General features: G+C 47.0%; 1 protein-coding gene across 1 annotated transcript in view; it reads left to right on the top strand.

Annotated features, from left to right (window-relative positions):
* Positions 1–24,940, top strand: part of LOC147352987 (polycystin-1-like protein 2) — a 107,378-nt gene that overhangs the window by 81,096 nt on the left and 1,342 nt on the right. Inside the window, 12 exon segments of the mRNA XM_086349458.1 lie at positions 1,960–2,188; positions 6,881–7,085; positions 8,312–8,408; positions 11,350–11,487; positions 12,798–12,983; positions 13,864–14,191; positions 16,460–16,593; positions 18,217–18,344; positions 20,559–20,719; positions 22,376–22,586; positions 24,118–24,219; positions 24,728–24,859. Of these exon segments, the coding sequence (XP_086205584.1) occupies positions 1,960–2,188; positions 6,881–7,085; positions 8,312–8,408; positions 11,350–11,487; positions 12,798–12,983; positions 13,864–14,191; positions 16,460–16,593; positions 18,217–18,344; positions 20,559–20,719; positions 22,376–22,586; positions 24,118–24,219; positions 24,728–24,859 (2,051 nt within the window).

Raw genomic sequence — 24,940 nt, 5'->3', positions numbered from 1 at the left:
AATCTGCATTTTTAACCAATCACTTTGGTGACTGTTATGTGGACTGAATGTTGAGAGCCACTGCCCGCAAGACAAGGTCCGAGTTCCTTAATGGAGCACTCGAAGCCCACCTGGCCAGGCCCATGCTGACCCCATGGTCAGCCCCATTTTGACCCCTGTGTTCCAGCCATGCTGGAGGATTAGCCCCAGAGAGCTGGGCTTGGGCTGCCCATGAAGGTCATCACAGCAGGAGCTCTGCTGATGCCTGCACTGGACACTTGGTCCTGTTTGGGGGTCTTTGGGGTTTGGGGGCATAGGCATTCACAGCATGGGCCTTAGAACAAGGACTCTGGAGTTGGTCAGACCTGGGGCTCGCCCACATGCAAGAGCAGCTGTGCAGCTTTGGACAGTTGGTCAACCTCCCTGAGAAAACCATTTCCTCCCTGTAAAATGGAAGCATTGATCCAGCCCTCTCCTTGGCTGGTTCTGAGGAATCAGTGAGATTATTGGACACTTGAACTGCTTAGACCCAAGACTGACACAGAACAGGAATTCAGTAAGTGATTATCATTGGGAGTGACGGGATCTTCCGGAAACACTGCTAGAATGCTTGCAACACCAAGGCTGTTGATGCTGGAAACTAGCTGTGGCGTCAGTGAGGGAGGCCCAGGAAGGAGGGGGAGGTAGAAGGCCTGAGTTGAGTCAAGGGAGGCAGGGTCTGTGTCGCCATTCCTTTACCCACAGCTGGTAAAGGAGCCTCTACTTTCTCCACATCACTTATTTTCTCAGTCACTTCTCACTCGTGACTGGAGAAGGGTCCTGGAGCCAGGGTGCTCCATTGTGCCATCTTCTATATGTAGTTTCATGCACCCTTTATGAAAATGAACTCTGGTCCAGACCTGAGCCCTTCTTGCCCAGGAGAAAGCCCCATGGGTGCCGGTCTCCCATCTCAGGGTCCAGGGACCCAGGCCATAATCTACCTGGAGAGGCCAAGCTTCCCTTAGAAGGTATGGGGAAACAGTGGAAAGGGTCAAAAGTGTGTTTTTCTTGCATGAATATGTTTTACCTCTGTAATTTAAAACATAAAACACCTTTGCTTTTTAAAAAATTTTTTAGGAAACTGAAATTTGAAGAAAAGAACTGCAGAAGAACATTCAGAAGTAATCAGGGGAAACTTTTTCACTGGCTGTTTCATGCTGTTAAGGAATTATTATTAATTGTTTTAAAAATTGATAATGACACTGGTTTTGTTTTTAAAAGGAGCCTTTTCCTGATACAGGAGAATATTTAGTGTCAGGACATGGGGCTTGGAATTTAGATGAGATACGACTGGCCATGAGGAGATCATTTTGAGCAATGGGTACAGGTTCATCTCATTCTCTTTTCTAATTTAGAATTTTTCATAATAAAAAAACTAAAAACAAAAGATCAAGACTTATACCATCTTTGGCAACAGGCAAACTTGGCTTCAAATTAAAATCTTGTATGTATTAAAATATTTACAGATGAGAGAACTCTGTGTCTAGGATTTGCTTTTTATATACTCCAGAAAAAAAAAAAAAAAAATTGCAGGGCAGAGAAAAGACTGCCAAAATATGGGTATATGCTGTGGGAGGGCAATACGTATATTATTCTCATCTCTTCTATGTGTAAGGAAATTTTGAAAATGCCCTTGATAAAAGACTAGAAGTGTGTGTATGCTCAGTTGCTCAGTCATGTCTGATTCTTTGTGGACCCATGGACTGTAGCCTGGCAGGGTCTTCTGTCCATGGGATTTTCGGGCAAGAAGAAGTACATTCAAATCCTAACTGACCATGCGGGCTGAGTACTCCATCTTTCTGAATCTCAGGTTTCCCATGTCTTGGCATATGGTAAGTGCTCGATATAAGAAAATCATCACCAACACCTCTTTTTCTATTGCAGGCAGTCTACTCTGTCATTCAGCACCAGCTGATGCTCTTTCTCTCCCTTGTCCTCCAGAAAACATGCAACGCTCCAGGCCCAAGGTGGGCCCAAGTGATGCCTGGAAGAACAGTGCCTTCCGGCAGTGTCTCTATCGTCAGCTGGAGCACCTGGAGCAAGAGCTGCTGCTGCTGGAGCCCCGGGGCTCCTCCCAGGGTCAGAACCACACCAGGGCACTAGGGCAGCTACAGACCCTGAAGGGCTATCTGGTGGCACAGGCTGGAACCCTGCCCCCAGCACACTCCAGGTAATCTACTCCCCTGGGTGCTCCCAGCCTAGGGGCCTGCCAGGACAGCATCCTGGGCAACATCAGAAGGTTATTCATCCAGATCTTTCCAGGAAGCAGCGACTCAGGACGTGCAAAATTTCAGGGAAGAGGGCATTCGATAGTGTGATTTTATCAGATCACCGTTGGAGCCCTTTGTACAGCATTTTACAGTTTATAACCATTTCCACATGGGTGCTTCAAGGCTGCACTCTTGGACAAGCCCCTCAACCTCTCTGAGCCACATTTTCCCCATCTATAATAGGGAATGATAACACTTATCTCTTGGTCCAAACCTAAAAAGAATTTAAAAGGGCCTGGCCCATAAAGAGCAGTACCACCCAGGACATCTACAAAGAATATGGGCTAGGTGTGGAAGGGCCTGGAGACAGAGTCCTCGCCAGAGTCCCCTTGACCTGGCATAGTAAGCATTTGTTTACTAAACATTTGCTTTCATCTCCAGGTGAACTGCCTTCATCCCCTTTTCAAGGTCCCAAATTTCAACCTACTTCTCACATGCCACAGAACCTTCAATTGCCTAACTTGTCCTTGGGCCTTAAATTCTTCTGAAGGCCCATACATATGTAATTAAATTTGCTTTTTCTCCTGTTAATCTGTCTCATGCCAACTTAATTTAAACCAGCCAGAAGAATCTAGAAAGGGTAGAAGGAAATTTTATTTTTCTTTCCCAAGAATAGCACAATAACTGAGAAAATGACCATTTTTGAGATGTATTCTAAAATAATTGGTGATAATTTTATATTATGTATGGAATTTATTTTTAAATATGCCAAGGGGAAAAAAGCATGTGGAAATAGATGAAATAAGTTTGACAAGGTGATGGTTGTTGAAAGTAGTTGATGGGGGTTCAGTCTACTCACTGATTTTTGTATAATGGGGAATTTTCATAATAAAAACAATTATATAGTACTAGCCTTCTAGGCTTGCCATCTGTATAACGCAGTCTGTATGGGGACTCGCTCCTCAGTTCAGTTCAGTCGCTCAGTCGTGTCTGACTCTTTGCAGTCCCATGAATTGCAGCACGCCAGGCCTCTCTGTCCATCACCAACTCCCGGAGTTCACTCAGACTCACATCCATCGAGTCAGTGATGCCATCCAGCCATCTCATCCTCTGTCATCCCCTTCTCCTGCTGCCCCCAATCCCTCCCAGCATCAGAGTCTTTTCCTATGAGTCAACTCTTCACATGAGGTGGCCAAAGTACTGGAGTTTCAGCTTTAGCATCATTCCTTCCAAAGAAATCCCAGGGCTGATCTCCTTCAGAATGGACTGGTTGGATCTCCTTACAGTCCAAGGGATTCTCAAGAGTCTTCTCCAACACCACAGTTCAAAAGCATCAATTCTTCGGCGCTCAGCTTTCTTCACAGTCCAACTCTCACATCCATACATGACCACTGGAAAAACCATAGCCTTGACTAGATGGACCTTTATTGGTAAAGTAATGTCTCTGCTTTTGAATATGCTATCTAGGTTGGTCATAACTTTCCTTCCAAGGCGTAAGCATCTTTTAATTTCATGGCTGCAATCACCATCTGCAGTGATTTTGGAGCCCCCCAAAATAAAGTCTGATACTGTTTCCACTGTTTCCCCATCTATTTCCTATGAAGGGATGGGACCAGATGCCATGATCTTCATTTTCTGAATGTTGAGTTTTAAGCCAACTTTTTCACTCTCCTTTTTCACTTTCATCAAGAGGCTTTTTAGTTCCTCTTCACTTTCAGCCATAAGAGTGGTGTCATCTGCATATCTGAGGTTATTGATATTTGTCCTGGCAATCTTGATTCCAGCTTGTGCTTCTTCCAGTCCAGAGTTCCTCATGATGTACTCTGCATATAAGTTAAATAAGCAGGGTGACAATATACAGCCTTGACGTACTCCTTTTCCTATTTGGAACCAGTCTGTTGATCCATGTCCAGTTCTAACTGTTGCTTCCTGACCTGCATATAGGTTTCTCAAGAGGCAGGTCAGGTGGTCTGGTATTCCCATCTCTTTCAGAATTTTCCACAGTTTATTGTGATCCACACAGTCAAAGGCTTTGACATAGTCAATAAAGCAGAAACAGATGTTTTTCTAGAACTCTCTTGCTTTTTTGATGATCAAGTGGATGTTGGCAATTTGATCTCTGGTTCCTCTGCCTTTTCTAAAACCAGCTTGAACATCAGGAAGTTCACGGTTCACATACTGCTGAAGCCTGGCTTGGAGAATTTTGAGCATTACTTTACTAGCATATGAGATGAGTGCAATTGTGCAGTAGTTTGAGCATTCTTTGGCATTGTCTTTCTTTGGGATTGGAATGAAAACTGACCTAGTCCTGTGGCCACTGCCGAGTTTTCCAAATTTGCTGGCATATTCAATGTAGCACTTTCACGGCATCATCTTTCAGGATTTGAAATAGCTCAACTGGAATTCCATCACCTCCACTAGCTTTGTTTGTAGTGATGCTTTCTAAGGCCCACTTGACTTCACATTCCAGGATGTCTGGCTCTAGGTCAGTGATCACACCATCCTGATTATCTGGGTCATGAAGATCTTTTTTGTACAGTTCTTCTATGTATTCTTGCCACCTCTTTTTAATATCTTCCACTTCTGTTAGGTCCATACCATTTCTGTCCTTTATTGAGCCCATCTTTGCATGAAATGTTCCCTTGGTATCTCTAATTTTCTTGAAGAGATGTCTAGTCTTTCCCATTCTGTTGTTTTCCTCTATTTCTTTGCACTGATTGCTGAGGAAGGCTTTCTTATCTCTCCTTGCTATTCTTTGGAACTCTGCATTCAGATGCTTATATCTTTCCTTTTCTCCTTTGCTTTTGGCTTCTCTTCTTTTCACAGCTATTTGTAAGGCCTCCCCAGACAGCCATTTTGCTTTTTTGCATTTCTTTTCCATGGGGATGGTCTTGATCCCTGTCTCCTGTACAATGTCACGAACCTCCGTCCAAAGTTCATCAGGTACTCTATTTTTCAGATCTAGTCCCTTAAATCTATTTCTCACTTCCACTGTATAATCATAAGGGATTTGATTTAGGTCATACCTGAATGGTCTAGTGGTTTTCCCTACTTTCTTCAATTTAAGTCTGCATTTGGCAATAAGGAGTTCATGATCTGAGCCACAGTCAGCTTCTGGTCTTGTTTTTGCTGACTGTATAGAGCTTCTCCATCTTTAGCTGCAAAGAATATAATCAATCTGATTTTGGTGTTGACCATCTGGTGATGTCCATGTGTAGAGTCTTCTCTTGTGTTGTTGGAAGAAGGTGTTTGCTATGACCAGTGCGTTCTTTTGGCAAAACTCTATTAGCCTTTGCCCTGCTTCATTCCGTATTCCAAGGCCAAATTTGCCTGTTACTCCAGGTGTTTCTTGACTTCTTACTTTTGCATTCCAGTCCTCTATAATGAAAAGGACATCTTTTTTGGGTGTTAGTTCTAAAAGGTCTTGTAGGTCTTCATAGAACAATTCAACTGCAGCTTCTTCAGCATTACAGGTTGGGGCATAGATTTGGATTACTGTGACATTGAATGGTTTGCCTTGGAAACAAACAGATCATTCTGTTGTTTTCTTTTGTTTTTTTTTCAAGAGAACAATTTATTATCATTTAAAATTTGTTACTTTACTCATATTTCCTTTTGTAGATTCTGTTGTTTTTGAGATTGCATCCAAGTACTGCATTTCGGACTCTTTCGTTGACCATGATGGCTACTCCATTTCTTCTAAGGGATTCCTTCCCACAGGAGGAGATATAATGGTCAACTGAGTTAAATTCACCCATTCCAGTCCATTTTAGTTTGCTGATTCCTAGAATGTCGACGTTCACTCTTGCCATCTCCTGTTTGACCACTTCCAATTTGCCTTCATTCATGGACCTAACATTCCAGGTTCCTATGCAATATTGCTCTTTACAGCATAGGATCTTGCTTCTATCACCAGTCACATCCACAGCTGGGTATTGTTTTTGCTTTGGCTCCATCCCTTCTGGAGTTATTTCTGGAGTTATTTCTCCACTGATCTCCAGTAGCATATTGGCACCTACCAACCTGGGGAGTTCCTCTTTCAGTATCCTATCATTTTGCCTTTTCATACTATTCATGGGGTTCTCAAGGCAAGAATACTGAAGTGGTTTGCCATTCCCTTCTCCAGTGGACCACATTCTGTCAGACCTCTCCACCATGACTCACCTGTCTTGCGTGGCCCCACACGGCATGGCTTAGTTTCATTGAGTTAGACAAGGCTATGGTCCTAGTGTGATTAGATTGACTAGTTTTCTGCGATTATGGTTTCAGTGTGTCTGCCCTCTCGCAACACCTACCATCTTACTTGGGTTTCTCTTAGCTTGGATGTGGGGTATCTCTTCATGGCTGCTCCAGCAAAGTGCAGCCGCTGCTCCTTACTTTGGATGAGGAGTATCTCCTCACTGCTGCCCCTCCTGACCTTGAACATGGAGTAGCTCCTCTCAGCCCTCCTGTGTCCAGTAAGCATTGAATAAAAGTGATCTCAATACCGTATGTGTATGTATATCAGACAGAATACAGAACAGGACAAAGAGAAAACTGAGGGTCTGACAGGTCAAGGAACTTGACCAAGTCACGAAGCTGGTGGAGGTGGAGTAGGAGTTGAACTTGAGCCCAAATGGTGCCACACTGATTATATTCACCCTCTCTTGCAGTTCCCTGCAGGCAAGCAAGCTCCCTCGAGGCCTGCCCTGGTGGTGTGTCCTGGTGGGCTGGCTCCTGGTGGTAGTCACAAGTGGGGTGGCAGCCTTCTTCACCATGCTCTACGGCTTGCACTACGGGCGGACCAGCTCCCTCAAGTGGCTCATCTCCATGGCCGTCTCCTTCGTGGAGAGCGTGTTTGTCACCCAGCCACTGAAGGTCAGGACCTCTGTGGGGCTGCCCTCATCTCCTCCCCTCTGCCCATGCTTTCCCTCCTGCCACCTGCTCCCTCCTTAGGCTTCAGCAGTTCCCTTATCTCTTCATTCAACAAACCCAGCTGTAGGGCCACTTCTGGGTAGACCTGGGGCAGGAAGGTAATTACCAGGATAACCCATGCTCCCTCATGGCCAGATGCTGGCATCTTATCACTGTCACCCTCGGGAGGGTCCTCGCCTCCACTTTACAGATGGGAAAACCTGAGGTAAAGTGGACATGAGTTTGAGCAAACTCTGGGAGATGGTGAAGGCCTGGGAAGCCTCGTGTGCTGCAGTCCACAGGGTCACAAAGAGTCAGACAAGATTTAGAGACTGAAGAACAACAACAAAAGAGGATAAGGTCACAAAAAAATCTTGCCCCAGGTCACATGTAAAATAGGAATTATGTGTTTCCTCAGGGCTAGGATGATTTTGATTGTGGCATGTGCAACTTACAAGAACTTTATCTTCAGAAAATAAAAACACCAAGTCATTAAATGTGTCCATGAACTGGAAATACACTCCTGTTCCTGAAAATGTAAAATTATGCAAGTGAGCAGTCAGTCACTGAACCTGGCCTGGAAGAAGCCAGGTGGTAGGAATACTGGCATGGGGTAGGGGGAAGCTATAGAAATGAGGGAACATTTATAGAGACTCTTTCTACCTATGAGGCGTTGCAGAATCTTTCTCACCACCCACCCCACCCCCACCCCAAACAGCTCCTGGCACCTGACCCAATCCAGTCTGAGAATATTAAGAACAGAGTCTTGAGCCTTATGCTTCTATACTGTGGGTGCAGAGACAATGTAACGGGAGGAATTACTTCATACAGAAAGGGAGGGCCAGACGGAGGGAGGAGGTAGGTGTATATGCTAGGGAGGTGTAAGTCACTAGGCTGAGAGGTAACAGAAAGGCTGAGCAAAAGGAGAGCAGCGGGTGGGAGGGCTCAGGGAATGCCAGAAGCAGGGTGAGTTCAAGGATTTGCCTGTCTTGGCCTGGTTGGTGACCAGGCGCACACACACTTCATGACCAGGTGACCTCTCTGCAGAGGATGGGTTGGTTCCCACCTGGCTGCCCCAGAGCATGGCTCTTGTCCCAGGACACCAATGTATCTCCCATTCTACCCAACTCAGACCAGGAATTGACAGAGTTTCCAACACAGGCTTGGGGTTCACGGTGGGTGTTTTCTAGGTGCTGGGGTTTGCAGCTTTCTTTGCTCTGGTGTTGAAGCGAGTGGAGGATGAGGAGGAGCCTGTGGTCCCCCTCCCGGGATGTCTCTCCAGCCCAGGTAATGGTGCCTGGGTGTAGGCAGGGGGCTGACGAGGCTGAGAAAGCCCCATAGAGCCCAGCCACTGGGTGATCCTGGGCTCAGACCTTTGCTCCCCATCAGACTTCAGGCCTACTGGTGAGGCACCCCCAGACCATCCTGGAACAAGTGCCTCCTCCTCTGTCTCCTGAGCAACCTCATTCCTCCCCTATCCAAGCCTTTCTGACACCCAAGCATGAAGAGGCACCGTGGGGTCCGTGTTCGGCAGGGGCCATCACCCTCTGTGTAATAACAAGCAAGCTTTCCTCTCCAGGATTCAGGTCATTAGGGAACTAAAATACAAGTTGTGGGGGTGAGGGGTGAGAATGGGGGATAAGAGAGTTGTAATTAGGATTCTCAGACAAGGGTCTGCAAACAGCAGCCAGGGGCCCAAATCCAGCCCAGCACCTGCTTTTGTAAGGCATTTTAGTGGAACACAGCCATGCTGCCTCTGGTCAGAGGACCTCTTCCGCCCAACCTGATCTCTCACTTTCCAGCCAAAACTCCTGAGGGTGCCTACAATAAGAGAATTACAAAAAACAAACAGGCAAACAGAATAGAATCAACACTCTAACAGTCTATGCAGAGATTCTGACTCTCAAGGAAAAACAAGAGCAAACAAAAGCCCATACCCCTACATCCCTAGGCAGTATGGTGACTTCCTCATGGGCCTGGATCCTTCCGTCCTCCAATAGGGTTTTGGCTGTGCAGACCCAAAAAGTCCATTAAAACCATCTTCCAAGTCAAAAATTAATTTTCTCCAAAGAGACGTCAGCCTCCCAATCAATTAAATATTCATCGGTCATTCCTTTGGCATTTATCCAGGGAGTACTTGCTGTGTTCCAGGCAATACACTGCCTTGGGAACATGATTTACATAAAATCCAATCATTGTAAGTGTATAATTCATTGATTTTAGTAAATTTATAGAGTTGTGCAACTATCACCACAATTCAGAACAGCTGTGTTACCCCCAAAAGTTCCCTCTTGCCTGTTTGAAATCAATCCTTGCTCTCCACTCAGCCCTAGCAACACAGCACTGACTGGTTGGAACAGGTTACTGCTCTTAGAATAAAAGACATTTGTGGTGTTAGAGGTAAAGAACCCACCTGCCAGGGCAGGAGATGTAAGAGATGCAGGTTTGATCCCTGGGTCAGGAAGATCCCCTGGAGAAGAGCATGGCAACCCACTACAGTATTCTTTCCTAGAGAATCCCATGGACAGAGTAGCCTGGTAGGCTACAGTCTATGGGGTCACAAAGAGTTGGACACGACTGAAGTGACTTAGCACACTTGGAATAAACAGCCCATTTGGGAGACACACTAACAAATAAATGTACAAGATAACTTTAAGAAAGAATGAGGAGGGTAGAATAAGACGGTGCAGGCCTCTCTGCTGAAGGGGTACCTAAGCTGGCTCCCAAAGGATGGGACAGGGAAGGACTGAACACTGAGTATGTGCAAAGACCCGGAGGTGGAACCATAGCTTGTCGCTTTACAGCAGTTGCTGACGGGGTGGCTAGGGCATGGGGAGCTGTGTGCATGTGGAAGGAGGGGTTCAAGATGAAGGCAGAGAGGTGGGTGAGGACCAGGCCATGCAGTGCCCTGGGGCCATGCTGGGGCTTTGGAGTGTCTTAAATAGGAGATTTGTGATTTTAGGAAGATTACTATGACTGCTCTTGGAGACCAGAGATAGTGGGTCAAAGGTAGAAGTGGGGAGGCCAGTAGGAAGACTAGTGAAATGGTCCTAGACTGGGGGTGGCATGCGTTAGCAGTGGGGATGGACAGAGGGGCGTGGATCTAAAAAGTCAGTTGGGTCAATATAGCCATATCAGACTGCCTATAAACAGTGTTAATACCAAATGCAGACAAGGATGCAGAGAAGCTGGAGGACTGATACAGTCCCAGTGGGAATGTAAAATGGTACAGACACTCTGGAAAACAGTTTGGTAGTTCCTTTCAAAACTAAAAATGGGTTTACCATTTGACTTGGAAATTGCACTCTTGGGCATTTATCCCAGAGAAATAAAGATTTATTTTCATACAGGAATCTGTATACAAACTTTCATAGCAGTTTCATTCGCAATTGCCAAAAGATACTTAGCCACTCCAAGAGAAATGAAAATATATATCCATACAAAACATTCATAGACACACTATTCTTAATAGCCCATACCAGAAGTAATCCAAATATCCATCAATAGGTGAATTAAACAAAAGGTAGTATGTCCATTCAACAGAATACTACTCAAACATAAAAAGAAACTACTAATATACACAACAAGGATGAGCATCAAATATTACACTAAGTAAAAGATGCCAGATACAAAAAACTATGTACATATGACTCTATTTATATGAAAAGTCCAGAAAGAAAATCTATGGATACAGAAAGCAAATTAATGAGGCTGAGGGTGGAGATAGAGTGGGAGTAGACACTCACTTCAGGGATATGAGGGAACCTCTAGGGGTGACAGAAACACTCTAAAACTGAGTTGTGGTGATGGTGGCACAACTCTATAAATTTACTAAAATCACTGGATTGTAGGTTTCTATAGGGTGCGTTCGTGAAAATTATAGCTCATAAAGTGGTCTGAGAAAGAAGATACTTGGAATTAGACATAACAGGACTTCGAGATATTAGATACCCTCATCTTTCCAAGTTTGGGAAGCACTGAGATCCACCTTAGAGTTCAGGAACACAGGAAGACTGCATTCAGTGATCAGTGAGACCACAGTAATGGGAGGCATCTGTTCCTGGAGGAAAAGGGACGGGACCCTGGGCACAGGATAGCCCAGGCAGAGGAATGGAGGGGGAATGATGGGTCCCGTGGTACCTGGTGAGGGGAGTCTCTTGGTTGCAAATGTATGACCTGGTTCCACTGCCCATTTCGGGGACTGCTTTTATGCCCTTCACTTTCACAGACCCCTCTGCCTTGTTCCGAGCACGAAGAAACAGCAGAAGGGATACCTACCAGCCGCCTCTGGCCTCTGACATTGAGAAGATGAAAACCATGCACCTCAAGGAGCAGAAAGCATTTGCCTTAATCAGAGAAATCTTGGGTAGGCAGCCAAGATTACCCATGAGTGACCTTCCCACTTGCTGGTTCTTAACACAGACTTGAAAGGATGTGGTACAATCTCTTTTCTTTTTCTACTCTTTTTGTTCTGTTCATTCATTTGGTTTTCCAGGCATTGGTCAACCCCCGATTAGTGTTCTAGATGTCTCTTGAGATGTGCATTCACATGAGACATTTTGTCTCTTCATCTTCTGGGGGAATCTCTCCGGGAGTCCTCTGACAAGCTCTTGTAAGGACTGGCTACTGTCATTCTGAGATCCCTCTTCACTGGGGCCTGAGAATTCTCTTTATTATTCTACTGTGTTGAAGCTGCGGCCTGTATCTCATATTTTCGTCCTTCTTGGTTCATTCCTTTGTTTCATGAAACACACTCTCCCATAGTTGCCATGACAAGGAGGCCATACTTGTGTCTGTGCTTCCACTGGCCAAGCACATATGGCTAAAGCACAGAGTTGGGGAGCTTGAGTAGGAATTGCATACACAGAATGAAGAACAGGAGGGGTGTGGGCAGAACCCCAATAAGTCATCTTGAGGTGAGGGGAGGGGTGCCAGAATGCATACTCCCAAGCCCTGGACCCAGAGATTCTAGTTCAGTAAGGTTATGCATCCCCCATGAGATTCTAACTTCGGGCTTTCTAAACTAAATCTTTGTACCTAATGGCCCTTAGGTCACACTCATCTGTCTACTGGTGAGCTGCATGAGGGCAGGGAACACATCTGTCATCTTTATCACTCTATCCTCAGCATTGCAACTTGGCAGAGCACCCGCCTTTTTTTGGCCGTGCCACACAGCATGTGGAGTCTTAGCTCCCCAACCAGGGATTGAACCCATGCCTCCTGAAGTGGAAGCCCTGGACCACCAGGGGAGTCCCCGGAGCCCCATTTTTAAAAAATTCTCTTTAAGAAACATTCAGACAGCACAAAGTCCATGCAGGCACTATTGTAAGTGCTTTATGAACATTAACTTGTTGACTCTATCACAACTGTGTGACAGAATTTTCATCTCTGCTTTACAGACAAGGAAAAGGAGGCACAGAAGGGTTAAGCCACTTGCGAAGGGCACATGGGTAGGAAATGTCAGAGCTGGAATTTGAACCCAGACAGAGGCTCATGGCCTGTGGACTTTGCTCCTTTCTGCTGTCCTTATAAGGACTGGCTCCTTTGTCACCAGAGGGGCAAGTGGCAGGTCTACAGACCTCAACTGTTCTGAGCCATGTGCCTTTCCACATCTTGCCCTGCACTTGGTAGGAGTTGGGGCTTCTGCCTGATGAGGGGCTGTACCTCCCTTCCCAGCGTACCTGGGCTTTCTGTGGATGCTGCTGCTGGTTGCCTATGGGCAGAGGGACCCCAGCGCCTATCACTTCAACAGACACCTCGAGCACAGCTTCACCAAAGGCTTTTCAACCGTGCTGAGCTTCCAACAGTTCTTCACATGGGCCAACACCACCCTCGTAAGCAACCTGTACAGTCATTACCCAGGTATTGTACCCAGCCCAGGATGTGTATTAGCACCTTTCACACTCCTTTCTTGGAACAGCAGTGGGTCACTGCCTCAGCCTTACAGAGAACCAATAACCACAGAACCATACGCTTTGAAAGAGAGACCCTCTGAGGGCCCCTAACCCTCCCTGAATGCAGAGTAGAGAACCTCCTTCTTAGATAACTGAGCCAGAGTTGGCCAGAGGGAAATGATGTGGCAGGCAGAAAGGACAACATGAGTGAAGGCAAGCCTGAAACACTGAGGCGCTACACTTCCTGGAACTAGAGTGCTGAGTGTGGCTGCCTTGTGGGGTAGGAGTAGAGGACCTGTGAGAAGCAAAGCAGAAGAGAGGAACAGGGGCCACATCATGAAGGCTCTGGAAGTTCAGTTTATGTTTAAGGAAGTGAAGAGCCATTGACAGCTTCTTTGTGAGGCAGTAACATAGTCAGTTCTGTGGTATAAACAGCACATGGAAGCTGGAGTAGAGGGTAGGTAGGTTAGGAAGCTGGGGAGAAATGATGGGACTGATGTAAGGACAAGAGGCAGAGGTGATGGAGAAACGGAGGTGGGGACATCGAAGATGCACTGCTGATGGGCCCTGTTGACTCACAGGATGAGCACTGGGGGAAAGGACAAAAATGGTCTCCAAGATGACACCTGGGTAGGGTGTGTCATTCCTCAAAAGAAGTTATGCGAAAAGTAGACCAGGTCCAAGGTGGGGAGACAGTGATGAATGGTTGAATGTGGTTGGCCATGAACTTCTCTTGGCTGATTCTACGTGGGTACACAGGAGGTCGTGTTAGCATCCAGGCCAAAAAGCTTGGAATGTGTTAAGACAGTGTTGATGGCTACATTTACCCACGTGTTTCTCATCCCCAGGCTTTGTCACTGATGGGAATGCCAAGCTGGTTGGCAGTGCCCAGATTCGCCAAGTGAGAGTCCAGGAGAGCTCCTGCCTTCTTGCCCCGCAGCTGCAGGCTTTCCTTGACAGGTGCCATGCACCATATTCCCTGGATGTGGAAGACCTGTCAGACTATGGGGAAGGCTGGAATGCCTCCGTCCTCAACAACAGCAATGACTTCTCCCAGGCTTGGCGGTACCAGAGCCAGAGCCAGCGCCGAGGGTATCCCCTCTGGGGCAAACTCACCGTGTACCGGGGAGGAGGTTACGTGGTCTCCTTGGGGACTGATCGCCAAAGTGCATCAAGGTAAGGCTCACTTGATTCATGTGCAGCAGAGGAAAGACATTTGCTTGATTCCAGGTCTGATTGGTGGGTGCAGCCTTCAAAACAGGGCTGAGCCAAGCTCATTTTATCATTGTGGGGAGGGCCTGGGGGATTCAGAGGCACTCAGGTTGTATTTTCAGGCCGCTGGGAACTATGCAGTCTCCAAGTTGGAAGAGAAATCCTGCCTCCAGGATTCTCAGCTTAGGGCACGAAGCCTGGTGGCCTCAGTTAGAAACAGTAGAGGGATGGGGAACTCAGGACCACACAAAGCACCCACCACCAGGCAAGTAGGAAGTGGTTAGGGCTCTTAAACCTTAACCACGAATTTGCAAGTTCTGAGGTTTTACCTACTCATAAGCTAACATGCTAGTTCGTTTCATGGATGCTGGCAGAAGACACAAGACTCCTAGGTCAGAGACAAAGGATTTCACTCCTCACAGCAAAAAACAGTAGCAGAGCTTCATGGCGATGGGAGTCAGTCCCCAGGAGGAGCCATGATAGATGCTTGCCCTGCAGGGAGTGACAGCACCAAGGAGAAACACTGTGCATAGAGCACTTTATCCACTGTTTCTACAGTGGCAGAAGCAAGCCTGCTCTTTGTCTGAAGGAGGACCTCACCCCATTCCTTGAAGCTGCTCACTGCAAACTCAGTGCTGAGATGAAGCCTGGGTAAAGCCCAGCCAGAGCCTTGAGTTTCTGAACACTCGGCATGAATGTGTGGGGACAGGCAGGGCTCACGCATACTGCCTCTCCCAGCACGCTCTAGTGTCGGAGGTATGAAACCTGGCACTGTTAGCGGTGTGGATCCAGGTGAGTGAGTAAACCTGTGTGAACCTCTGGCTCCTCCGCTGCATTATTACAACATCAAGGAACAGAGGTAACAAACTCCAAAAGGAAACACCTGGCGGGGTCCCCTGGGATTAAGGACAGGCCAGAAATAGTCTATTTCCACATAAGAGGTGTTTTCCTGCTACTCAGAACTGACACATTCAGCAGGGTACAAACCCACCAGAAAAGTGAAAGTCGCTCAGTCACGTCTGACTCTTTGCAACCCCATGGAATTCTCGAGGCCAGAATACTGGAGTGGGTAGCTCTTCCCTTCTCCAGGGGATTTTCCCGACCCAGGAATCAAATTGGGGTCTCCCACATTGCAGGCAGATTCTTTACCAGTTGAGCTACCGGGGAAGCCCCAAACTCACCAGGGATGGGGCATATTTTAAAACAGGCCCATCATTACTGCTCTAATAACAGCTATTATTATTAATACTTCATGCACACACACACATATTTCTATTTTCTCTTCATAATGATCCCGAGGCACTGGTGTTAACACCACTGCAGATGAGGAAGCTGAGACCTTGAGATGTTATCAGCTTGCCCACGAGGCAGGCAAGTTTTGAACCCAGGTCCCTCTGGCACATGCTGTTCCCACAACACCTGTGAGCAGATCTCTGGGAACTGGTTTTGTGAACTGCCAGCCCTAGAGGGACTGTGGCAGCTATAGCTGCTGCCTGCCTAAGCCCCTAATGTTCTATGTGGCTCCTCTAACACCATGTCCTCCAGCTTTAAAATGCATCGGATACTAAGTACTATGTACAAGATTGGGACTTCCCCGGTGGTCCAGTGGTTAAGACGCCATGCTTCCACTGCAGGGAGCATGGATTTGATCTTTCTGGTCAGGGAACTGAGATCTCTCATGCTACTCCACATGCCAAAAAAATAATAAAAATGAAAATGAAATAGACAAGCAACAAGGATATATTGTCCAGCACAGAGAATTATAGGCTTTACTTTGTAATAACTTTTAATGGAAGTTATTAAAATCTATAAAAACACTGAATCACTATGCTGTACATCTGAACTAACATTGTACATCAGGTACACTTTAAAAAGATAGAGATGGATAATGGTTAAAACCAACCAAAAAACCACATCATAATCCCTTGGATGGCTCACCAAAGCACAGATTCCCAGGTCCCCACCCCCAGAGATTCTGACTGGGGAGATCCGGGGTGGAGCTTGAGAATTTGCATTTCTAACAAGTTTCCAGATGATGTGATGCTAGCAGTCTGGGGACCAGATTTTTAGAAACTCTGCACTCCCAGGAGCAGCCTGAAGGCCCTGGGGCCTGGGGCACAGAGGAGAAACAGAGGGAGGAATCTTGACAGGAAGCGTTGGGCTCCTCCCTGGGCTGAGAGGGCAGGGAGCCCCTGTGTATTGAGACACCTCTAAATGCTCCTCTTCCCACAGAACCCTCCAGTATCTCTTTGACAACACCTGGCTGGACAGCTTGACCAGAGCCGTGTTTGTGGAGTTCACGGTCTACAACGCTAACGTCAACCTGTTCTGCATTGTCACTCTGACCCTGGAGACCAGCGCCCTTGGTGGGCAGGCTTGCCTGTGAACCTATCTGCATGTTCCAGATGATAGACACCCCTCCCTCTGGGCTAGGGCTCCTCACCCCCAGGCCAGAGCTCCAGGGCAAAAGGTTGTTTGGGCAATACTGCCAAAGGGTCTTGGTTCTGCCTTTGCCCCTAAAGGCAAAGTTTCAGGACTGTTCCACCCTTCTTTCTGGCTGTCTGCATTTCTCTCTGGCCTGTCTCTCAAGTCTGGGAGACAGCTGGGGTCTGAAGGCAGCTCATGTTCTTGAGCTTTCCACTCTCCTGTGTGTGGGGATGGGGGCCTAGCAGTGAAGGGCTGGGGAGGGGGTGACCTGGTAACAGATAACTTCACCTAAATCACACTTTATTTGTGGTATCTCAATGTACAATGCAAAAGTTACATGCAACCTATATGTAAAAGTTCATTTTACATCAAATTCTAATACACACATACCAATATATTAAAACATAACTGAGACAAGGGCTTCAAAAATAATTTCCTTAACTACATGTAATACTATTTTGTGTTCTATTCTTTCTCTCCATTCCCCGCTTTCCACCCTTTTTTAATGCTAATCATAATCCACTAAAAACACTGATTTAAGGCCTCTTCAGCTAATAATCAATTTTCCTAAAATCAACCACCTCTTTTTTAAAAATTAAACTTTTAAAATATGACTCTTTTTTTTTTTCCTGGCCACTCTTTGTGACATGTGGGATCTTACTCTCCTGACCTGGCATTGAACCTGGGTCCCCACTGGACTGCCAGGGAATTCTGTACTTTACATATTTTAAAAAGTAATATTTGTAGTTCTTTTAAAATTTCAGGACTGTGTAAAGTGAAAAGTAAAAGGCTTTCAACTTTCATTATCATTCACTACTGTCAAAAGTTACTTTCAAATCCTTTTTGGGGGATTTATTCGCACGTCTTGTAATTTCCTATTTCTTTTTGCCATCTCTTTGGCTGTTTAAGAACCTTTTCAACAATTTGTCCCCAACACAACCTGATTAATTTATTTCTACAAATGAGAAGCGTGGTTTCGGCCTCTGGTCTAGTTGATTCAGTAGCCCACTGATATCAGCAAGGCCTCAGGTGATTTGTGTCTCTCCAGTCTGCCATTTTTTGGAATGGCTTTATCTTTGCAGGCAGTAGCCTTATTAGTCAAATTGGTTTAGGAAAAGACATAAATGGATGAAAAAGAATTCTAAAGAAGGTTGAATTTTAGGCATATTGGTTAACAGCTAAGTTGATCTCCAGTGTTCTCTTTAGATGAAACAGCCTTAACCACAGCCTTAAACAAGCCAACTGGGAGTAAATAGATGTTAGGCAAGCAGGTGTGCTGTGGCTGGAGGTGATGAGGGCAGTGGCCGACGCTGAAGGAAAAGGCCGGAGGCCTGTCTTTTGCTGTAGCACCCCCCACCCCCACACCCTGTCCCATCAGATACAGCAGCTGTTTCTTGCCCTCCCCTTTCAGTCCCTTGGTCTGTGGGTTAGAAGGACCTCTACCTTCTTTTCTGCCCGTGCCCACCCCTCAGAAGGGCTTGAGTTCACTTCATCTCACTGATGACTTCCGGTATTGAGTGGGCATGTGGCCGTGGGTGAGCAGAACACGCTCTGCTTTGCAGGAACCTTCTTTGCACATGCGCACCTGCAGAGCCTGCGCCTGTATCCCTTTACTGACGGCTGGCACCCCTTCGTGGTAGCCGCGGAGATCGCCTACTTCCTGTTCCTCCTCTACTACATGGCTGTGCAGGTGAGGGGCGGGCTTGCGGCTCCATGAGTGAGGACGGAGTGGGTGTGTGCCTGCCTGTTCTCTCTCCCTACTCCCCTCTTCCTCACAGGGGGCCTAAAGAAGGGAGAGGAAGGTGTTCTGCTTAGCTGTGTGCCATGGCAATCTTCCACATCCCCTGCTGGCCCCGAGGGCTGACCCAGCTCAGGCACCTCTCAGGAACTGAGACTTTTAGGATGGTCCTTCCTGGGTGGTCTCTAGGAATTAGGAAAAATCCCCTTTGTCACATTTACCACCATGTTGCACACTGATCCATAAACCTGGATTCCACATAGTCTCTAAGCACTGCCAATTCAAAACCACCAGCCAACAGTTACCTAATAGCAGTTTGTCCCTGCATTTCTCTAACAACATCAAAGGAGGCCCATCCACCACCCACCTCTGCTCTCCAAAGCCCTCACACTCCGCCTGCAGCTGTTTCAGAAAGCCTCTAAAATTCTTAAATCCTTCTCATCAGGCTGCTTAAACAGTTAAAAATCCCTCCATCTCTTTATAAAAGAGGTGAATTTAGCCTCTTACCAGCCAAACACATGTCCTTCTTCCAGAGGAGTGGGAAAGAGGAGGGAAGTGGAACAGACAACACAAGATTATCTTGCATGTACGGGAGAGGGCTGAGAGGGAGGGCAAGACCACACACTGTTCCCATTTAACAATAACTCCCATTCCCCCTAAGAAAACAACTTTTTTTTTTTTTTTTTAATTGATTAGGCATTGAACCCCCTAGTGGCTCAGTGGTAGAGAATCTGCCTGCCCATGTAGGAGCCATGTGTTCAATCCCTGGGTTGGGAAGATCCCCCAGAGAAGGAAACGGCAACCCACTCCAGTATTCCTGCCTGGGAGAATCCCCATGGACAGAGGAGCCTGGCGTGCTACAGTCCATGGGGTCTCAAAGAGTCGGACATGACTTAGCAACTAAGCAACAAAGCATTAAACTGAATGTGAAGCTCATCCCAGACAATCTGATAAAGAGGTTGTAAAGACAAAGAAATCTCACTCTTGCATATCTTCAGGCAGATACACACCCACTCTTAAAATTAATGTTGATTAATCCTTAAGAGGACTTGGAATACCATTTATACCACTATAGGATTGTTTATACCACTAGTTCAAGCTAAGTTCACCTGTTAATTGTGGTAGCCACCTGAGTTTGCTAACTGCCTTTACCAAATGAAAAAAACAGACTTCTTCTATGTTTACAACAGGAGGTAATTTTCCAACTTGTAACCAAGTGGCTTGGCTCCTACCTTCCCAGAGAAACTGGGAGATAAGGGCTCTATCTTCCTTGATGACTATATTTCAAAGAGATGACTCCCTGGCCCTTGAGAAAAAATTTTCTGACTTTTAACATTGGGTAAGACGATTGTTTTTGTTTCCCTGGTGGCTCAGACAGTAAAGTGTTTGCCTGAAATGCAGGAGATTCGGGTATGATCCCTGGGTTGGAAAGATCCCCTGGAGAAGGAAATGGCAACCCACTCCAGTACTCTTGCCTGGAAAATCCCATGGATCGGAGGAGCCTGGTGGGCTACAGTCCATGTAGTTGCAAAGAGTCAGACAAGACTGAATGACTTCACTTCCCTTAAGAGGATTGTTTAGCTTTAAAAAGATGTACATACACCTCAAATTAAGGGTCAAGTCCGTTCTTATGTATTGGCTTTTATGTGTGTGTTAGTCACTCATGTCTGACTCTCTACAACCCCGTGGATGCAGCCCATCAGGCTCCTTCCTCCATGGGATTTTCCAGGCAAGAGTACTGGAGTGGGTTGCCATTTCCTTCTCCAGGGGATCTTTCCAACCCAGGGATCAAACCCGAATCTCCTGCATTGCAGGCAGATTCTTTACTGTCTGAGCCACCAGGAAAGTTCTTCCATCTCAAAGAGGCAGAGAAAGAATTCACAATTATAAGTTTTCTAAAGTAAATGCTTTTTTGAGGGGAGAATTTTCTTCCTCCCTTCTCCCCCCTCCTTTTCTTTGCATCTGAGAGAATTAAGTGCTTTTTTATTAGATCCTACTTTCTCTTAAACACCCACAAATCCTGCAGCCTCGACTGATGATGGGGACAGGTGAGGTCCATGCACAGGATTGGGGAGAGGCCCCTGTGCTCTATGCATATGAGGGCAGGGATCTGAGAAACCCCTAGGGATCCACAGTCTTTGTTAGAACCTCTGGCTCCTTTCCCAGGGCGAGCTCCTGAGGAAGCAAAAGTGGTGCTACTTCCACAGCAAGTGGAACGTTCTGGAGCTGGCCATCATCCTGGCCAGCTGGAGTGCCCTGGCGGTGTTTGTGAAGAGGACTGTCCTGGTTGAGCGTGACCTCCAGCGCTACCGAAAACACGGGGAAGAGTAAGTGGCTCTGCCTCAGGCCCCAGCTCCCACCACTAACACTGACGCTGCTGCCTCCAGCTCTGAGTGGCCCAGAGGGAGGCTTCAGAAATCCTGCTGGCCCTCAGAGGATCCAGGGTTACTCTTTAAAAAATAACTCTAGCTGTAGCACTTAGACTTGGGGTCTGAAGCATACAAAAAAACAAGCATACAAAAACAAAAATAGAATCCTTTGCAAATCTTACCAAAGCATAGGACTATGTGACATTCTGTAAGGTCCCTCCCAGCTTTGGGGGCAGGGTCTTTGCAAGTATTAGTGCCCAGTCAACCCACGTCTGCTACCATTTACCAAGAGTCCACTCTGTGCTGTGCAGGAGGTACTAACATTGGTCCCTCAGGAGAAGCCATGGAGGTAAATGTTGTCATCACTCCAGTTCACAAATAAGGAAATTAGAGAGGTAACGGGACTTCCCCAACGCCACAATACGAAAAAGTGGCAGAGAAATAATTCAAACCTAGTTTATGTCTCCAGGATCTTGGTACTTACTCTGAAACATCCATTGATTGTATAGATATGGCTAACATTTATTGAGTCATTGTTGGATACCTTACACATTCATAAAAACACCACTTTAAAAGCATTATCTCATCTACTTTAATCTTCCCAGAACTTCTAAGGGATGATGTTATCCCTTTTTTGCAGATGAAGTAATTGAGGCTCAGCGAGGTTGTCTCTGCAAGGTCACACAGCAAGGGAATGCAGAGCTTAGAATCTGAACTCTGCACTCTATCCTAGACTGTGTCCTTCATTAACAAACTTCATTCACAAATGCCTCAAAGGGGAGAAAATGGAAGGCAGGAGGTTAAACAGAAGGATGGTTTTTCTCAGGCATTATGTATATTAAATGCTTTTATAAACTTCAGATCATATAATTTTTTTCTATAACCTGTTCGCAATCCATGTCAATAGATAGAGGTATAAGTCACACTCGATAATGTACCAACATTAAGACTGAAGTGACATACACAGGCAGGCACAAAAGGGGCATGAAAGGCAGGGTGGGACAGCAGGAGGGGCCTGGACTGTGGAATGAGACACAGCTGGATCCCAGCTCTCATTCTTCCACAACTAGTCTTACCACTATATCTCTAGCTATGTGACCTTGTACCAACTGTCTGTCCTTATCTGTAAAATGGAGATGTGATACCTCACCCTGTGGTCCTGAAGGGCAAATGGAACAATGCAATTGAGGTTCCTCAGCACAGCAACTGGGCAGTACTTCCATCGTTCCTTTAAATGTAAGGATGCTGTGGATATACACTCAGACAGGTGTGCAGGAGGACATGGCATCCAGTGACCCCCAAACCAGGAGGGGAGGCTCACGGAACTCCCTTACCTCTGTCCTCTCAACTCTGGGAGGATTCCTCCTTTGTCAGTCTTCCTCAGCTCTGTGGCCATTAACCAAGATTGTCAGGTAGTAGCCCCGTGACCACCACCAGCACCGTCCCTTTTGTAACCAGGACGCTCACCCTCACCGTGACCACCACCTCATCATCACCTGGCTGGGGAGTTAGGATGGCTCTGTCCCCAGACCATGATCAGGCTAATCTTGACAGATGAGCGCTGGCTGAGGCTCTCACTGTCTCTGAGACCAGTCTCTCCATTTGGTCCCACAGAGGGATCAGCTTCAGCGAGACTGCAGCAGCTGACGCTGCCCTTGGCTACATCCTCGCCTTCCTGGTACTCCTATCCACAGTGAAGCTTTGGCATCTGTTCAGGCTGAACCCCAAAATGAACATGATCACGTCAGCTCTGCGTTGTGCCTGGGGGGACATTTCAGGCTTTATCGTTGTCATCCTTATCATGCTCCTGGCTTACTCCATTGCAGTGAGTAGCTCCTTTGGGAAAACTTTCTGGGCTGGTCTCCTCAGAAGTAAAGGCTGCTGAGTGGTGGAGAGTTGGGGGGTTAGGAAAACCCTGGGAACCTGAGGGAGATGGTGGATCTTCTTTCTGAGTCTGGAGCCTTTCAGCTGGGAGCTCATGAACTGGTCACCCCAAATGGCAGAGGCTGGACACCTCGATTGGGTAAGAGTGAGGAAATGTACTCTCTAAGACTGAAGGGACCAACTATCTGCCACGAAGGACTCCTTTCTGTGCCTACTCTGCCTTAAGGGCCAGTTCTCCGGACATTCCAGTTACTCTGACATGCACAGAGCCCTTCCTCAGGCCAGGGGATGCAGAGGTGAAGTGGGCAGTCCCTGACCCTGAGATGGGGCAGAGATGGGGGAGACAGGATGGACACGACTGCAGGCCATGTTGGTTCCTGATGCCCTACACATGAGGCATGAACTTAGAAGGGCTGAAACCACTTCATTTAGCCCCTTAACACTGAGAGCTTTTTGACAATCATGCTCTTACATGACTGAAAAAAATTTTTTTTGAACTATCAATTATTTTGTTTACTATCGAGTAAAATGAGAAACAAAGACCCTCTGCCACATGCTGATTTCCATCTAAATAAGCTTCAGCCCCATCCTCTCCAAGTCTATGATTCCCACTGTAACCCAGGCTCCCACCTCTCTATGACCCTTCATCCAGTCCCAACCCACGCCAGCCCCCTTCCCAGTGCTCACCCTGCCCCATCCAGTCTCTCACCTCTGTCATCCCCCTGATGTCCATACCATACAGCAGTCTATCATATCCTCGTCTTCACTCCACCTCTAACCTTTTCCCTGCCCTTTTCACCCCAGTCCTGGCTCTCACTCCACTGACCCCACCTCATCTTCCTCTCTCACCCTCAGAAATGGGATGAAGTGTGCTGAATAAGTGATGGAGGGTATTGGCTAAGAAGCTGGAATCTGGCTTTGTTAAAAGTACTCCATCCCATCCTTTAATTCATGTGGATTTTTTCAGTCCTCCATCTGCAGTGTGTGGGCTGCAAGGACACCGCAGTGTCCTGTGGGACCAGGAGTCACCAACTCAGGGCCGAGGAACTGCTGGGCTTCCCTCTGATGCAAGAGCTATGGGGGAATCTTTGAGGAGGGGGTAACTGTGGTGAGAGGAAACCATGGTGGGGAGGCTGGTTCTGCCCAGGAAGAAGCCTGTTGTGCATCCAACCCAAATCCCCCAGAGCAAAGAGGCTGGGGCTGCAGAAAGCGCAGCACCATTACTGAGCCTTAGAGTGACCATCTGGGAGACCACAGCAGTGGCCTCCGAGTGTTGGTGTGTGAGCCCAGGTGCATGTGCATCCCCTACAGAACTAAGTGTGCACACACACCCATTTGAAGGCCCTGTGACATGGACAGTATTGCCAGGCCAAGGATGTGGCTGATCCAGACTGCTGACTCTGCTGTCAAACAACACCCTTTGGGGGTGGCATGGTTTCTTTCCTTGTTCATAAGGACTCTTTCCTTAACAGTCAAACTTAATCTTTGGTTGGAAACTCCGTTCCTACAAAACTCTCTTTGATGCGGCAGAAACAATGATCAGCCTTCAGCTGGGAATCTTCAACTATGAGGAGGTAATGGAGGGGAGAGGCAGTGAGGATGGTATGGACACTACCATCAACACCAAACCTTTATGAAAATTAGAGAAAGCGCCCCTTCAAATGCCTCCCCAGTGGATGTCACCCCTTGGGTCCATGGCCTGGCAAGCGCAGGGCAACTCCACACAAATAAAAAGGTTCTCACAGCTCACCCTGGGGATCCCTGTCTACAGAACATCAGACACTGGCTAATCAGGGGAAGGCTGTGCTGGTGGGTGTCCAGAAGGGAATGCTCCTGGGCCTAGCCAGAATGACACTCATATTGGAAACGGCAGCAGTGGGGAAGAGAGGGGCTGCCCTTTCCATCTCCAGGCAGCTTTTGAGAGCAATGCCCACACTCTCAGTCCCCAGGCAGAAGGGAAACTGCCTGGCTCCAGGATCTGCCTAGCTCTAAGGACCAGCTTCCCTCTGAAGGTGCCTACTGAGGGAAGTGACCACTAGCACACAGGACCCTGAGGGATGATTCTGGTTCTCTTCCTGACAGGTCCTGGACTATAGCCCATTGCTCGGCTCCTTCCTAATTGGGTCCTGCATCATTTTCGTGACATTTGTGGTGCTGAATCTGTTTATCTCTGTCATCCTGGTGGCGTTCAATGAAGAGCAAAAATATTATCAGGTGGGTCCCTTTGGCTTGGTCTTCAAAAGTCACTGACCTTGAACTAAGAAGAGGCTGGCTGAGCAGCATCAGACATTAGGG

This window comes from Bos grunniens, chromosome 18, assembly GCF_055505025.1.
Source record: "Bos grunniens cultivar Pamir isolate PY7600 chromosome 18, Bosgru_T2T1.0, whole genome shotgun sequence".
NCBI classification, from domain to species: Eukaryota; Metazoa; Chordata; class Mammalia; order Artiodactyla; family Bovidae; genus Bos; species Bos grunniens.
Note: the sequence above shows the minus strand (reverse complement) of the source record. Positions and strands in the feature narration are given on the sequence as shown.